At 54.0% G+C, this 17650-nt stretch overlaps 1 protein-coding gene across 1 annotated transcript in view; it reads right to left on the reverse strand.

The window, feature by feature from the left end:
* Positions 1-489: 489 nt before the first annotated feature.
* LHX4 (LIM homeobox 4) overlaps positions 490-17650 on the reverse strand; it is a 41719-nt gene continuing 24558 nt past the window's right edge. Inside the window, exons 3-6 of the mRNA XM_007096191.3 lie at positions 8242-8444; positions 3579-3733; positions 3063-3234; positions 490-884 (exon numbers count right to left, since the gene is read on the reverse strand). Coding sequence (XP_007096253.1) covers positions 490-884; positions 3063-3234; positions 3579-3733; positions 8242-8444 — 925 coding nt within the window. The remainder of the gene's footprint in view (positions 885-3062; positions 3235-3578; positions 3734-8241; positions 8445-17650) is intronic.

Genomic DNA, 17650 nt, shown 5'->3' on the forward strand with positions numbered 1-17650 from the left:
AAAATTAGAGTTCAATAGGGTGGTCCAGAAATCACTTTTATTATACTCAAGGGCCGTGATGCCTCTGCCTCAGGAATCTCAGTTCTGGTGAGAGCAGTGGTTCGGGAAACATCTCACGAGACACACCAGTCGGAGCAGAGTTCCCAAAGGCCAAGGTGGCCTGACAGTCACCGCGTGCTCCCAAGCACTGAGCAGCCAAAGCCTGTAAGCAGGGCAGGGGGCAGGGGAGGAAGCCACCAAGCAGCACCCTAGCGCTCTAGGCTGTGCGCCCCTGTGCCGTGTTCTGAGAGGAGGCAGTGTTCCCACCACTTCCCCAGGATAACAGTGCCCTAGCGTGGTCTCTCGACCGCCTAGGGATCAGCGGAGGACTTCCATTGAAAATAATGGAAATTCACATTGGTGCACTTTTGATCCTTAAAAGGCAAGTCTCTTTCGATCCTTGAAGATATTCTCTCAAGCCAGGACGGGTAGGGTGGGGAGGAGAGATGTTTAAAAAGGAGGATGATCCATTTCATCGAGCCAAGAGGCTGGGCTAGTTGGAAAGTCGGGGTAGCCTACACTGCTTCCTGTGGAGATGTCAGAGGTGGGTCCCCCAGCCATGGCTCTCAGCGTCTGGCTTACTCCCTGCCCTGCGTGCGCAATGACGCCCAAATTACTGTCCACCGTGTAATCCAGCCCATTGAGCAAAGGAGCGTGGGATGGCAGGGACGATATGGAGGATGGAGACTGGGGGATTCCATAGGGGCTCCCATCCCTCAAGTCCTGATAGGATTGTCCTGTCCCGTCCATGGAGAAGCTCCCATTCATTAACTGTCCGCCTGTAACGTCCCCCACGTTGCCATAAATCCTATTGGTGTGGCCAAGTTCTGAGAGAATTTGATCCTCTGTGGACAAAAGAACGGAGATTTATTGTCAGCCGCCAGGACTCCAGTGGTCCCTGTTCTTCACAACCTAGGAATACACATGACCAAGAAAGAAGCCCAAGGACGGCAGCTGCCTCGCTGCCGTGCATGAGTCAGACACCAACGTGTCACCCACAGACTGACCCGCATCAGGGGCGAAAATAAGAAACACCTGCAGAGACTAAATGCAGATCCCAGAAGACCGGACAAATGTTTGGGGAGTTTGTTGGTCCCATGTGGCTCATGTACTAAGATGGCTACAGTAAAGAATAGGAATGCCTGAGGTTTGTGGGTCATATGTTATCAACCTTACCAATGGAAACTACATGCTGACAGGATTTAATATGAAAGCTTTCAAGCTGAGAAAAGGGCTTGGTTTGGTTGGTTGGGAAAGAAGCAGGCCCATGTGGTAAGGATAGCTGAGGACCACTCTTAGGCATGTATACGAAAACCCATCTCTGTTCCACCTGGAAAAGAGGTTCAACAGCAAAGGACTTGGTTTCTCTCTCTATCGAATAAGCTCTTCACTGGGGACAAAGTGTTGACGTGAGGAAGGCAAATGGTCCTTCTTGTTTTTTGCTGAATTTCATTAAGGGTTTCTAATGGAATCTGTGCTACCTAGAAGAATTCACCTCTCCAACAGAGGTGAGCACTTTTAGTCTTAAGAAATGAAGAGTTCTATAATTACCCAGAGAGACCCCTGACGTGTCAACCTGGGGACCCAGCTGCACCCAACAGAAAAGAGCTACAAAGCAAGACTTAACAATCCTGCCTGCTCCAGACATTGATTTTGCAGCTCAGATGAGATTAAATGGCTTTCCTAACCCCACCAACAGGACTGGAGGGTGAGCATAGGCCCTTGAGCCCTTCCCAGGGCCCCGCAGGGCAGGCCTCTAGAGTGAGCCACAGTCCTCTCGGGGCATCGTGCCCTGGTGGACAGCTTGTTCTGTCCTCTGCCCCCCAGCCTCCTCTTCTGTTCCCACCCCGGGCCTGTGCACCAATTCCCATCAAGCCTCCCCAGACTGGACTTCAACACGCATTCCTTCTGAAGGCCTGCCCTAGGCCTGCCCCCTGCTCCAACCTGAAAAGGCGAAGGGGCGAGGAGAACTCATGCCCTTTAAAAGGAAGCAGAGAGACGAAGGCTCAGCTCCACTGGAAAACAGCCATTACTTGGCCTTTTGCCCATACCTGTCATCCGATACGGCAGGGCCCTCTGTGGGGGCCACAGGCTCGCTGTGGGGACAGTCATGTCTCCGACTATAAAACTGTGCTGAGCTTCCCCCAGACATATGCACGGTCAGCTGTGTTCACTGAACCCCACAACACCACTGTGAGGTGGGCAAGGATGCAGTTCATCCCCATTTACAGAGGGGGAAACTGAGGCTCAAGAAAAGTGAATCGGCTTGAGAGAGCCACAATTAGCAACCAGACTTCCGACCCCCAGCTCCCTACTCTTTCTATCCACCCACGACAGAAGACCTTCCACAGCTGAGGGCTCAGTACATGAGAACAGTTACGGCTTTTTGCAAACAACCTCTGGATCCGAAACATGCAGGAATTTGCAATTTTGCTGATGCACAAATCTGAATGTAGCGCATGCTGCGAAGCTTATGTGCAGGGGACAGGATGAAGTGAGCAGTGGGGGAAGGGATTTCAGAAGCGAGGCCTGCCCCCTTCTCACAGGCACTCACAGTATTGACTTCCCAGGGCGTGGGGCCTATAGAGCATGTCCTCCCCAACCACCACCAGGAAAGGAGAGAGGGGTCACTCTGGGGGATCCCAGGAGGGAGGCCCGTGCCCCTGCAGAGGAGGGAAATGCAGGGCTGAGACACAGCGGTCTGTGTACGGCTTCCCCCGGGCTGGTGAGAGGGAGCCCCAGTCAGCAGGAAAGGAGGGGAGGCCTTGGGGCCCACGGGCCTAGGGAACCCGGCTTCCACATTTCAGCAGCAGAGCTCTCTTGTTCCCTACTCCTTGTCCCACTGACGCGGCCTCCACCATCCCCACCACCGCCCCCCTCCTTTGCTGCGAGTCGCAGGGAAGAGCCTATGTGCTGGAGGCAGCCGTCAAGGCCTCAAGAAAGATCCCTCCTGAGCGTCAAGAATTACTGTTTCCCAGGGGCCTCTCCTAAGGCCTCGGCCTCGCCCCTCCAGCCCTGCTCACCTCGGAAGCTCAGCTCACTGTCACTAACCCCACAGTCCTCGGCAGAACTCTCCTTCTCCTGCTTGCTGCCTCCCCGGCTCCTCTTGACGCTCTTATAGAACTGCCCCCAGCGATGCCGCCCCGCGTCCTTCTTCAGTCGCTTCTCCTTAGCCCTTCTGTTCTGAAACCAAACCTGCCGCACAAGCAGAAGGGACACACTCGGGGGGTGTCCGCCACAAACCCAGAGCCCCCAGGGTCCCCAAGACAGGCAGCTGGAGCCAGGCCCTGAAGCCTCCGTGGAGTTCAGGGCCAGGAGGGTGATGTGTCCACAACTCCCTCTGCCTGGGCCTCAGGACTCTGTCCCTGTTTCCACAAGCTTCCCAGGGTCACGGCCCGAAGCCCAGCTCCCCGGGGCGTGCCCTGAGCCTCGCCCTTGTAGCGTGTAGAGGGCACAGGACACCGGGGCCCTGTCCCAGGCCCAGCAGGACTGCGCAGGCCTGGGGCCCCGAGAAAGCAGAGGAGGCCAGGGCGTCTCACCTGTACGACCCTCATGTCCAGGCCGGTCTCCGAGGACAGCTGCTCCCTCACATGCCGGGCAGGCTTGGGGGAGTTCTTGTAGGCGTTCTTTAACGTCTCCAGCTGCTTGGCTGTGATGGTGGTCCGGGGCCGCTTCGCTCCGGCCTCAGAGTCATCTGCGGTGAAGACCACTCCTTACAGGGCTCTGCCTGCCCGAAGCGGCTGGGGCTCGTCCCCCTTCCTCCTCTCCTCACGCAGCCCTGCCCGCCGTGGGCAGAGCCGCGGGCAGGATCGGTGAACGACAGAGTGGCACGGTCCCCACCCCCACGGAGCCCTCTCCTCACCACGGGCCCTCCCGACTCACAGGAACATGAGGACAACAGTCCCTCCCTCAGCTCCCCACCCTTCTCAGTCCCCAGCCAGCCCAGCACCCCCCTCCCCCGGGGTTCCCACCAGACCCAAGGTACACAATTCCATGCGCTTCCCTGTCCTGGCAAACACTCTGGTTGGACGTCCCTGTGGATCGGTAGCTGGGCTGTGAAGGCAAATGAGCCAGGGTGGGTGAAGTGTGTTCTGGGCCGCCCCAGACGCCCCTGCCCCTCCTGCCCGCAGGCCCCTTCTCGGTGGCCTCCCTGGGCTCAGCGGGGGTGACCCCTAAGCGGTGTTCATCAATTACGGGTCAGAACGCGTGAGCGGGTTGTAATGTCAACTGAGAACCTTTCGAGGAAGTAGGACGGATGGGATGAGACGGGACAGATGAGGGTAAGCATCGCTTCCGGGACTTGCTTAGTGCTCACTGTTTGAATAGGTGTGGTGAACTGAAAGGTAAAATGAGTTCCTTACTCTGGGTCACAGCCAAAATTTTTAGAAAACCACCGGTCTAAAGAGTGTTCAGGACAACATACTGGCGGATCAGCCTTCAGTGGATTCTGAGCAGAATACTGTTAGAGGCTAGTTTGTTCAGTCAGACACAGAGGCACCCAGGTGCAGTCAGCAGCACACAGCCAAGTGCAGACGGCTCGTCTCCTCTCCCGGCACTAGACTTACACCCATCCTCTCTGCATGGCATCCCCGAGTCAGCAAAGAGTAGGTCAGCCACCATGTCCCTGGCTCTCTGGGTTTTCTGTGCTTCCTCCCCTGTGTGTCCTATAAAATGTCTCTACTACATTCCCACCCTGTTTCTCTCTTCCTTCTTTCCCATTCAAGAAAACCCTCTCTTAGGAACAACAATAAGCCAATGTTTGCTAAGCACTTACTATGTGCCTGGTGTGATCTGAGAACTCTGTGTGCATACAGTGCTCACGACAGTTCTGAAAAGGTTTTCTTGCAGCCCAAAGACTTGGGCTCAACCTTGTTGAGTGAGTGATGTGGGCGAGTTACCTCCGCACTCTGAAGCCTGGGGCAATGCCATCTGCCCTAAGTTGGGCAGCATGTTGTACAGCCCGAGTCCACACTGCAGTCATGCACACAGCAGAGGGAGGACAAAGTCCCTTGTCCTCTCTTCTCCTTGGGCTGTTTTCTCCTCTAGCAGAGCTATTATCGTCCGCAACCCCCTGCCACCCCATCCCTCCCTTGGAGCCCTGGATCCAAAGAGAAAGGCTTTTAGAGCCATCGTGGGAGAAACTGAGGAAAGCCTCCAAAACTCTCTATATTTCAAACTCTGTTACAAGGAGTCAATCCCTTCTGCCCATATTTACAGAGATAACAGCATGCCAGCGTTTGATGCCAGTATGAAATAGTGCACTTTAAAAATACCTGTATAGGCTTTAGATATAAAATTTGAAATCATAAAACCATCAGAAAATTTTAATTCATCAAGAATTGCCTAATTTTTAAATAAGCTGGCCTCGTGATTTAGAAATTGTTGTCACCATGGCTAGATGGCAGTGCCACTGGGATACACCCGTCATCCTGGACTGGTGGCGCACTGGGATATACCCGTCATCCTGGGCTGGTGGCCCCTCTGTTCAGAACTGCTGTCTACGTCCATAGGACTTCCTTCTTGCGATTATGGGAACTATTATGCTGTTATTTTAACATTCACTGTTATTATAATTTAAAATCTTTTTTATATCCTATAACAATGTCATCCAAGTATTCATTAAGTAGTGGTGGCAGTGCTCATGCTGAAAAATGTACCCAAAAATCAATAACTTTGGTACGGAAGTTAAATGTGATAAAACGCTATGAGGAAGGCCAAGCGAGACCATGATATCCTAGGCTGTTAATTTAGGAGAGAGCATTCTGCAAGGTATTAGAGATAGTGCTGAGAAAATAAAAAGTAGCATTAAGGCAAAGATACACTTCACCGGTTATGGATTTATGTGCTTCCAGAATACATCCCCCCCTCCTACTTTTTACATTAATTCCTATGGGAAAATTAGTCTTAAAATATGTTAGTTTTGAATTATGCAGGGTCTCCTAGCACTTGTCCCCGGCATAAAATGCAACCTCATTATATTGAAAATGCAAATATCCAGGGAGATGTAACAAATGAACAAAATCATTCACACTAAGATACAAATAGCTGATATTAGGTCCTTTGTGTAGCACAAGGAAGGGAACTGTAAGCCTGAAAGAGGGTTTAGATTAGCAAGGAGGAATTAAAACATAAAAAAAAAAAAAAAAAAAAAAAGCCAAATGTCCCAAAGCAGATAAAGGTCCCCTGATGCACTAAGGATCACTCAGATTTCACAGGATGGGCTGGGCCCTGCCCACCAACAGCCAGAGGCAGGAGGAACACGTCAGGAATGCTGTGTAACCTTCCGCTACTTGAAAACCTACAGCAGATCTCACCTCCCTGCTTGTTTGTCTTCCTCGCTGGTCTCACCCTCCTTCAGCACCCTGTTCCACAATCCTCATCGTATTTAACCCTCAGGAAACAGCTCCATGTGGCAGGTGCTGTTCCCCGTCTCCTACTGACCCTACTGAGCTGAGAAGCCAAGGCTCAACCACGGCTGGCCAGGGACCCCCACGTTAGTGACTGAGCAGCAATGCCCACCAGCCTCTGATGCCAAATCCAGAGTCCCACAGAGGTCTGCTATGGCACAAATGATCCTTGATGAAAAGTGTGCACCCGACTGTCATTCTTGCCTCCCCAGCTAAGTCTCCCCCTCCTCTGGAACCATCCCCAGCAGCGGTGGATGCCAGGCCATGGATGCTCAGGGTCTGAACAAGGCCTCTGATGAGGAGAAGCAGCCGCCCGCCTGGAGGCAGCTCATGCAATTCTTAGTATCTCTGGGGAAGGGCATCAGAGGTCCAAAGGCAGCTGGGATCTCTGAGTCCATCTGCCTTGATGGTTTATCCCCGACAAGATGCCCTAATCTTCTATGACATCAGAATCGATTCCAAAGCTCTGGGAGAAGAGAGAGGACGCCCCCGACTCCGGCACCCCTGCGGTGCCTTCCTGCCCGCCTCCCACCAAAGCCGGCTGCCTCACCAAAAGGGCCTCTGTACCTCCACCTCACCTCCTCCTCACCACCACAAAACCCTCACTTGAAACCGTGGTTACTGGGCAGAAAAATCAGTTTCTCCATGTATGGATCAGATCTATATAACACACATGTGCCAGGAAAGATCTAGAAGGAGATGCATGAAATTTGTTGTTGCTTTGCTTTTTGTTTTTTGGGTTTTTGTTTTCATCAAGCCCAGAGCTGTCCAGAGCTGCTTTCTGCAGTCACACCCTGAGTTGATAAAGATTCTAGTCAAAGGCAAATGACCTTGATGTTTTGTGAATTTTGTGCATCTGAGATCCCCCAGGCTGCGTTTGGCCAAATGCCAGATATGGAGCCAGGGCGAAGGGCACACCACCTGGGGGCCCAGCTGTGAGTGAGGAGCCTGAGGTGGGGCTACAGGAGACGAGGCGTCAGGCTTGGCCTTTCTGAGGGTTCAGAGCTGTCTAGGCCCCAGAGCAGCCGCTGCCTCGGCTGACCATGTGAGGGCACGTTTTCCAGGTGTGGCGGCCACGTGCTGGGTGGGGCCTGACATCAGCCTCAGCCTTGCAGGGGTCTCTGCCGAAGACCCTGGACGATGGCCCTGAGGGGGCTGGGGGAAGGGGAGGTGGACGGGAAGTTATATGGCAGATTGGAGCCTCCCAAGGCGCAGACTCGCCGAGCGCTTGATCCTGCATCAGGGACTTTGGGAGACGCAAGGAAGGGGAAGACCCTGCCCTCGACAAGCCTGAGGTCTGACAGGGGAAACAAGACAGTTGACTGAAATAGAAGCTGACTTGGGCCAACACTAGTGCTCTCACTCAGTGAGGCCTTGGAGGCGTGGGAGTGCCGAGGAACACGTGAACCCCAATACCCAAGGCAGATGAGCAACCCCAGTGTCTGCTGGAGACAGCTCCCCCTCCCAGGCCCACCCCAGGCAAGGAGCCACCGACACGAAAAGCACGAGGCCCCTGGCTGTTCTTAAGCCCACCAAGCAGTGGAGGGGACAGCAAGCTCTCGTTGACCGGAACCTGATCGGTGAAGCCAGCGGGTGCGAAAGGGTGGGGGATGTGGAGAATGAACCGTCCTGCAGAGATCTGGGGATGCTTCTCCGAGGAGGCAGGGCGCCAGCGAGCAGGGCTCCAAGGGAGCAGGGCTCCTCCAAGGGATAGGACGCCAGGACCGGGGAGGAGCGGGCAGCGGGCGGCCCCGGGGCAGAGGTCGGGACCGGGCAGGGGTGGGGGGAAGCTCACCGTTCTGCTTGGCCGTCTCGTAGTCCTCCTTGCACACCAGCCGCCCGTCCTCCATGAGGTAGAACTCGTCCCCCGTGGCCAGCTGCCGGTTGCAGATGATGCAGGCGAAGCAGTGCAGGTGGTAGACGAAGTCCTGCGCCTTGCGCACCACCTGGGTCGGGGGGATGCCCTGCTGGCAGGCCGTGCATTTTGTGCCGAAGCGCCTGTCAAGGCAGCAGGAAGGGACTGGAGCTCAGTGTGTGTGTGGGGGGGGGGATGTCTGGCTGCCCCCCACTTCCTATCATATCAGCCCCTCTCCTGCCCACCGCTCTGCGGTGTCCATGGGCGTCAAAGCCTGGGCCACCTGGTGCTTACCATCCGGTCCCCTCTGTCTCTGGCTAGCCTCATTGCTCTGTACCCCGGGCTCTTTCCCCACAAAATGAAGAGGCCGAATCAGAGCCAGTCTCCCGTGCCTCTTCCGGGCTGACAAGCCAGGGGCTCCCGCATGCCCGGTTAATAGCCCTCTGGGTCCCCTCTGAGCAGGCTGTTTCACCCTCCACATCCTGGTCTTTGTATGGTGAGGCCTAGAGGACCAGCGCCACGGGGCCACTGTGTGTGTTCACGGGCTGGTGTGCAAAAAGCATCAGCTAGCACCTCTTTATGCTCCCGCAAGAGGAGCCAGGAGACAGCACGTGCCAGCGTCCGTGCTGGAGTTCTGGAGAAACTTGACTTTGGCAGCAGGAGCAGGGATCTCCCGAAGGCTTCTCTCTCCTGCCTCTCCCCTCTGTCTGGCACACACGCCAAAGCTCTCCACGCCAACCGCCATCCCCTACCCATGTACAGCCCCTGAAATGCGCCGGTCTGAGGTGGTCCCAGGAATCTGCATGTTCACACCCCTATGCCATTCAGGACAAGGAGTCTACAGACCTCTGTTTGCACAATGCTGCTGTGGCCCTCTCCCTGGTCTACACCTTTCTGGACCAGCACTGAGGCGAGAGGAAGGCGCCTACCGCCACCCTGGGCCAAGGGCGGGAGGGCGGGAGAAGCAGACACATTGAAAATATAGTCCAGTGGGGTCATTTAAGCCTCCTTCCCACGCTGCGCACAGACATGGAGCCTCGCCGGTGATTATGGAGGCCAGAGGGGAATCTGGGGCCAGTGCAGACATGGGTGATGAAGGGGGTGCTCCACTACAGGTGAGTCTTCCCTCCTTCAGGAGGGAGGCGGGAGGGGTTGGAGAGGCAGGGGCAGAGTTTAAAACAGCAATCAACCTAATTATTCATGACATTTCACACAGCAGAACTTTATCTTCTTCAGGATGAAAGACTTCGCCTAATGGATCTGGGGAAGGTTTGATTTTAATGGTCCTTTTAACTAATGCTTATAGGCAGCCTGATTTCCCCTGAAAGGACAGTACATATTTCATCCACATTAATACCAAATAAATTAATTATGGTCATGGCTATCATGATGAATCCCAGATTAATGCAGAATGATGGGTCTCTTATGCAGTAATGATACCTGCTGGGGGGCTGCAGGGGCCTGGAGCAGGCGTGGCCAGCTGCGGCTTCAGAAGCTCCCCTCCCGGGAACAGTGTCACAGAGAGAGAAGTGGGGGGTCTCTAAGTCTAGAAGTGTGGTCCAGGGGACTGCTTTTCTGAGATGAGGTCTGAGAAGGGTGTTGGGGTGTGAGGGGCTGGGGCATCTGGCTTGGAAAGACCCCAGACCCCTGAACTCCTGGAAAGTCTCTTGGTGTGGCGAGGAGGAGGAGGAGGTGGAGGGGGGGCTGCGGGTGGCACAGGAGCAGACCTCCAGAGCAGATGTTCTTAGCCCGAGGCTCAGGACGGGCTCTGCAAACCACCCCGGAGTCATTTGTGCATCATGAGGGGTTTCATCAGATTCTCAAAGGGGCACAGGATCCAGGAAAGGAGAGTTAACATTTGTTGAATGAATAAATCAGCAAATAGAGATCCATGCTTTTAGACGATGTACACGGAGATGCTAAATCTGAGGATGGAGAACAAAGTATACTGTCGCGTCTAGAAAGTTCTACACCTCCCGGAACACCTGTGAAACCAGCCTTCTTCAACAACTGCTGTCTAACCAGGTCATTTGTGTTAAAGGGCAGGTAGGCAGGCACCCGGTTGTATCCTGTGTGAGTATGTGCTTGTGTGCGTGTGAGTGTGCGTGTGTGTGTTGGAGGGACAAAGAGAAAGGAAGCCTGTGTGTATATGTGTTACTAGAGTGTGTTTTCAAAATGCCTGCAGTTTGTGTATCTTGTCCCGGCCAATTCACACTCCCTGGAAGCCCTGCCACATAAAACACTAAGAGTCCAGTGTCCAAATCCTTTGCTGCAGATGCTGAAGCCACAGCAGCTCCAGAGAGTTCTCCAGAAACCAAGTCTGATCTTGTTGAGGCGAGGAGCGGTAAGGGGAGGCTCCAGAACACAGTGAAGACCCCCAGTGGCAGTGCCCTGGGAGAGGACCACGTCTCTCTCACCACTAAGAAGCAGACCGCGGCTTTCAGTAACCAGAGCCCCAGAGACATGAAAGATAACGGGGGTATAAATTTAATCTACATACCGACAGTGATTCATGCATAAGGGTGGCAAGTGCACAAGAAAAATGAAAAATAAATGGACTTTCCCACCAGCTTTTTTTAGCAATTGAAGCAATTTTCCTGATTGTGGGATTTATACCGATGGTAAGTGGAAGTTGCTCCTTATTACCTTCCTCCCCTGGAGCACAGCTAGAAGGATCCTCGATGAGGGGACTATGGGCACCCCCTTAACCTGCAGGGCTCCCAGAGCACCAAGGGGCACCCCCGCCACCTGCTGGTCAGAGCCCGTGGCCCCAGAAAAAGGTGCTGCCTTATTGGAGAGGGAGGGTAGTGAGGACACTGTCCCCGAGCTCCCAGAGCTTAGACCAGCCGGGGTCACAGAGGAGACAGCCGTGCCTGGATAAGCTGGATGACTCCTTCCGTGACAGGCAATAACGAGACGGCCATAGTTTAAATCCCCTGGTCCAAAAGAAGGTAAAACTGTGAGCTTGGCTGCTGAGAGAGGCAATGTCTAACCAACCTGACCACATTTGAAGGACACTGGAGTGGGGGTGGAGCTGGATGCCAGCCAAGGAAGAGGCTTCCTTTTTTTTTTTTTTAAATGTTTTACTTATTTTTGAGAGAGAGAGAGAGAGAGAGAGACAGTGCGAGCCAGGGAGGGGCAGAGAGAGAGGGAGACACAGAATCCAAAGCAGGCTCCAGGCTCTGAGCTGTCAGCACAGAGCCTGATGTGGGGCTCGAACCCGTGAACCATGAGATCATGACCTGAGCTGAAGTCAGACGCTTAAGTGACTGAGCCACCCAGGTGCTCCAAGAAAAGGCTTCTGAGAGATTTCCCAGGCAGTACCCCCTTCCTCCTGTCCCCAAGCACCTCCTATGTGCAGGGCCCTGCCTTCTTGCTGCAACCTGCCGTGCCCTGCTCACCAGAAGGACCATCTCTCTGGCCAGGCCTCCAGGGACACCCGGTCTCCCCAGGGAAAGCAGCTAGAGGTGATCCAAATGACAAAGAAAATGCGAGGAAGGACTTACTAATGGCCCAAGTTCCTTTCCTACTCAGACCAACATCACTGGAAATTCTCTTATCCCTGTCCAGCTTGTAGTAGACAGGCAACAAAGACCCACTGAACGAGCAAAGGAATAAACACATGAACTCCTTAAAAAGTGTGTTTGGGGGCAACTGGGTGGCTCAGTAGGTTAAACGACTGACTCTTGGTTTCACCTCAGGCCACGATCTCAAGGTTCGTGAGTTCGAGCCCTGCATCAGGTTCCATGCTGGCAGTGTGGAGTCTGCTTGGGATTCTCTCTCTCTCTGCCCCTCCCCTGCTCGTATTCTCTCTCTCTCTCAAATAAATTAACTTAAACAAAAAAAGTAAAACAAAACAACAAAAACAAAAAAACAAAAGTGTGTCTGAACCATCGGGGAAGGACACAGAACACAAGAACTCCTGTCAAAAGCTTTTCCGAGAAAGGACTCAAACCCGGGTTGCAGTGAGGCCGCAGTGGACGAAAATACAACTTTGCATCCCGCTTTGTGCCATCACCATGCACATTCGACAGATGTCACCTGCGTGTCCAACGTAGAGGCAGGTATTACGATACCTGCTAACAGATGAGAAACTGAGGCTCAGATGGTGAAGTGCCGGCCGCGGCTCACAAAGGCAACGAGAGAGAGAACCGGGGCTTGAACTCGGGCTTCTGAGAGCTCTGCTGGCACATGGCAGGCATCACAGCAAACCTCCACTGGGAAGCCAGCCGTGCTGTCCCTACCCCAGAAGGGAACTTGGGGAGAGGAGTTCTGAGCTGCTCTGAGCCCCAGAGTATGCGGCCCCCAGACCTGCAATGCAGGGGCTGCTCTGGGACCCTTCACCCCGGGGGTGACCCCCAACACAGCGACTGACCTTGCCTGCACCTTCCACACTTCTGCCCCCGCTGAGGGTGGGCCTCAGGGGCCTAGGCCACTGGCTAAGGAAATGCACCAGATGTCAGCCAACAGGGGCCAAGCCCGTGTCCTCAGTCTCACCCTTGGGTCCAGTGCTCAGCCTGAACTCCCATCTGCCCATTCACCTGTCCACCCCTGCTGCTGTCGACAAGCCTGGGGTGGGGGGGCGGTGGACTATCCTGAGGGTGTCTGGATCCTGCAGAAAGTGGGCAACAGGCAGGCCCTGCACACCTTCTAGAAACTGGTGCATGTAAATCCTATACCACGAATGTTCTGGCACATCCTGATTTTAAGTTCTGTCCTATGATCCCAGGTTCCCTACGCTGGACACTGAAATGCTACTAACAAAAGCAGTTCCCAAGTACTAAGCCCCTACCGTGCACCCCTGTGTGTGCACACCTGTGCTTAATCCACAGACCGCTCCCTGCTACCTCCTCATGGCGGTCATCCCAGCACCTCCCCCTCACCTCCTCCCCCCTCCAGCCCCCCCCCCCCCCCGCCATGAATTTGGTCCTGTCCTTCCTGCCATAATGCTTGGTGACTTCGATATCCACGCAACAGTCCTTCCTGCCCCTGCTCCCTCAATTCTCTGACCTCTTCCTCTGAAGGTCATGGCCACTACCCTTCCTCAGCCACTCATCCCCTAGTCCACTCAGACCTTCTGTGGGCAGGAACCGCAGTGCCTCCAGCGGTGCTTTCCAGCCCTCACGCCGTCTTCTGGACCTTCTAGTTCCCTCCCCGAGGCACCAAGCCCCACAGCTCTGCTGACACAGGGTCCAGCTAGTGCTCCCGCTGTGCTGTGCACGGGTCCTCGCTCCCCTCCTGGCCCGGCTTCCTCCTCACCCAGCAAGGCCTCTGCTTACTAACCCCTCCCTTGCACACAGCCTCACCTCACCACCCCGCTCGCCACCCTCTGCCTTCTCCACCAGACAGGGAGTAGACACAGCACCTCACCGACTGCTCGGTTCAAATCTGTGACCCGTATCTCAACAGGGCCCGGGAGCCACAGGGAGATGTACTCCCTAGTGCATTCACTCTCCTGTGCTCCCAAACACCTCCTTTCTCCAGCTCCCCGCCCCCAACCCCTCAGCCAGGGGCTTCCCATTTCCCAGGGAAAAGGGGGACTCAGCTGTCCTGTCCGGCCACCCATTTGTCCTGCCTTCCCTCTGCTTCCTACCCCAGAACCACCTGTGCCCCTGTTCAAAGCCAGCTGCCCACTTAGGCACGGAGTCCCTTTCTTCCTGCCTAATATGATCATTCCTCCAGCAACTGTTCCTTTTGCCCCCACGTGATTAATTTCCCCTCTCAACTAGATCCTACCCAGCAGGCTATTATTTCTGCCACTTCAAAAACCCTCTCTTGACCCCGCATCTCCCTCCATCTACCACCCAACTTCTCTACTCCCTGTAGAGCAAAATTCCCCAAAAGAAGGGTCTACATGCAAGGTCTCTAATGTCCCTGTTCCCACTCTTCTGTCTTTTTTTTAGCTTATTTATCTATCTTGAGAGAGACAGACAGCGTAAGCAGGGGAGCGGGGAGAGTCCCAGACAGGCTCCAGCAGTGGAGACCCACTGGGGGCTCAAACCCATGAATCGCCAGACCATGACCTGAGCTGAAACCCAGAGCCAGAAGCTTAACCAACTAAACCACCCAGGCACCACCTCCCCTGCCCCACCACTCTTTTCTTGAATCCACTCTGATGGTTAGTTAATTTTACGTGTCAACTTGACTGGGCCATGGGGTGCCCAGATATTTGGTCAAACATTATTCTGAGTGTGTCTGTGAGGGTGTTTTGGGATGAGATTAACATATGAATCAGTAGGTTGAGTAAAGCAGATTGCCCTCCCCATTGTGGCTGGGCCTCATCCAATCAGCTGAAGGCTTGAATAGAACAGAAAGGCTGACTATCCCAAGAGAGAGAGGAAATTCCTCCTGCCTGACTTCCTTGAGAGGTCACATTGGCTTTTTCCTGCCTTTAAACTTGAACTAAAAAATCAGCTCTTCTTAGACCTCAACGCTGCTGGTTTCTGGACCAGAATTTACACACTATCAGCCCTCCTGGGCCTCCAGCTTGCTGACTGCAGCTCTCAGGGCTTCTCTGACTCCAAAATCACATGAGCCAATCCTTATAATAAATCTTTTTATATTACACACACACACACACACACACACACACACACAGCCTGCTGGTTCCATTCTCTGGAGAACCCTGACTGATACACACTCCAGTCAGGTGTCACCCACCAATCAACCCAAACTGCACTTGCCAAGGTCACCCATGACCCCAGCGTTGCTGGCCCAGTGATCAGGTCTTGTCTCCCCTGACTTTTCGATGGCATTGGCTCTCTCCCTCCTCCTTAGAACATTGTGCTCACTTGGCTACAGGACCAGCTCTCCTGGCTCTGTCCCTTCTCCCCCCCCAGCAGCCTCTCCTCCATCTACCCCACTCGCTGGGGACTTCACTTCCACCTCTCATCCAGACCTCTCGCCTAGCTCAGACTGGTATATCCCACTGTCTCCTCAGCCTCTCTGCTTGGATGTCTGAAACCAAACTCCTGATCCTCCCCAGAATCTGCACCGCCCCCGCCCCACCTGCGTCAGAGAATGGTGATTTCATTCTTCCAGTGACTAAGGCTGAAAGCCTTGCACACGTCCACCCGATATGTCAGCAAACCCTGTCGGTTCTACCCAAAATTCGGTCAAGAATTGGACCACTTCTGACCATCTGTACCTCTGCCTGCCCAGTTCAGGGCCCCATCACGCCTTGCCCACCACTAACGGCTCTCCTGGCTTCAGCCCTTCCCCCCACAATGGCCACAGTGATCCCATCTCACTCCCCTGCTCCACACCTTCCGGTGGCTCCCCCCTGGCTCAGGGTAAAAGCTGAAGCCCCTTTACTGGCCTCCGAGACCTTCCAAGACTACCTAGCCTCCTCTCCTACCACTCTGCCTGCTCACTCGCCCGGCCACACTGGCTCCACGGGCTTCCTCAGCTTGGGGTGCTCTTTCCCCAGTTACCTACATGGCTCACGTCTGCATTTCCTGCAGGTTACCCCGCAAACGTCACCTTCTCCAGGGGCATTCCTTGACCACCCCCATGCTCCATCCAGCACTTCCTTCCATATCTCCCCTGGATGCACCTCACCGTTCTTGTTTGTCTATCCGATCTCTCCATGCCCAGCAGGCACCGTATCTGATTTGTTCACCGCCAAGTCCAGTACCTCCAGCAGTACCGGACCAGGACACGTGTTCTGTGAATAGCTGGTGAATAAACAAGGAATGCCTATGCCTGTGGTACGCATTAATACTCGTCCCCCATTTGCGCATGAGGAAATAAGTTCAGAGAGGGTCGATGACGTGCGAGAGACCACACAGCCGGAAACAGTGGAGCTGGGATTTGAACCCGATGCTCTTCGTTACTCGGCCATCAGGAGGCAGCTGGGGGCTGTGAGCCCAGGCCCACGCCAGCGACTGCGTGTGGGGGCTGACGCAGCACAGTGCACTGTCCTGAGGAAACAAAATACTGCATAACTTAATTTTATGCTTTAATTGCTTGGTGGTGATTTACTGCGGGCTGTATATTTTTTTCCCGGCTGACACTTCCCTACATGTATTTCTTTTATCTATCACCACACTTGACAGGTAAGTTGCTGATATTTACTGTTACTGTATGTACCAATATTTCCAACATATATCACCACCACAGCCATGTCACAGGCGCATAAAGTTCTGCCCCAGAACGGCCAGCCTTCTCCAGACATAGACAGGGGCCATATTTGGAGAAGGCCTGACACCAGGTAATATCAGAGGCTTCAGGAGTAGAAACACAGCCCCCCACAACACACGCTCCCAGACCCATTGGAACTGCCCCCACAGCGCTCTGCCTTTTGCTGGGGAGGGTTCTTTATTTATTTTTTAGGTTTATTTATTTTGAGAGAGACAGTGGGGGAGGGCAGAGAGAGATGGAGAGAGAAAAAATCCCAAGCAGGTCCCATGCTGTCAGTGTGAAGTCAGATGCGGGGCTTGAACTCACAAACCTCGAGATCATGACCTGAGCCAAGGCTGGACACTTAACTGACAGAGACACCCAGGTGCTGTTGTTTTTTTTTTTTTTTTAAATATAATGCTTTTCTTCTTGATAAACATTCAATGTTATCCTGAGGTGGATGCTACTAGAAAAGCTTTAGAACCAGTGACCCAGTCCAACCCCCTCATTTATTTATTTTTTTTTTTAAATTTTTTTTTTCAACGTTTTTTATTTATTTTTGGGACAGAGAGAGACAGAGCATGAACGGGGGAGGGTCAGAGATAGAGGGAGACACAGAATCAGAAACAGGCTCCAGGCTCCGAGCCATCAGCCCAGAGCCTGACGCGGGGCTCGAACTCACGGACCGCGAGATCGTGACCTGGCTGAAGTCGGTCGCTCAACCGACTGCGCCACCCAGGCGCCCCCCAACCCCCTCATTTAACGCAGAACAAAACTGGGGCCCAGAGAGGGGTAGTAACTTGTCCAAGATCACACAGCTCAGTTAGTGGCAGAGAAGGGGCTAGGGAGCCCAACTCCCCCTTTCCCTCAGTCATGCTCCACCCTCCGCCCGTTCCCAGCTGGGGATAGATTTGCTTCCCAAGAGGTAATGGGACATCGGATCCGGATCCGACCCTCTTCTGCAAGGGTCCAGCCCACCTCCCTTAGTTTCGGCAAACACGCATCGAGCACATAGTACGCAGGCAATTTCATGTGAGCTACCTCATTTAAACTGCACAATGGCCCTCCCAGGTAGGTATTTCCATTCCCGGATGGGGACAGGCTGGGAGCTGTCTCCGGCTCAACTACACTCCCCCTCCTTCCCACTCCTACCTCCTGGCACCTACTCTGCTCACTCCAGGCTAATTCCTCTCTGCCCAGGTGTTCACTCAGCTGTCACCAAGTTGTC

This window comes from Panthera tigris, chromosome F3, assembly GCF_018350195.1.
Source record: "Panthera tigris isolate Pti1 chromosome F3, P.tigris_Pti1_mat1.1, whole genome shotgun sequence".
Taxonomy (NCBI): Eukaryota; Metazoa; Chordata; class Mammalia; order Carnivora; family Felidae; genus Panthera; species Panthera tigris.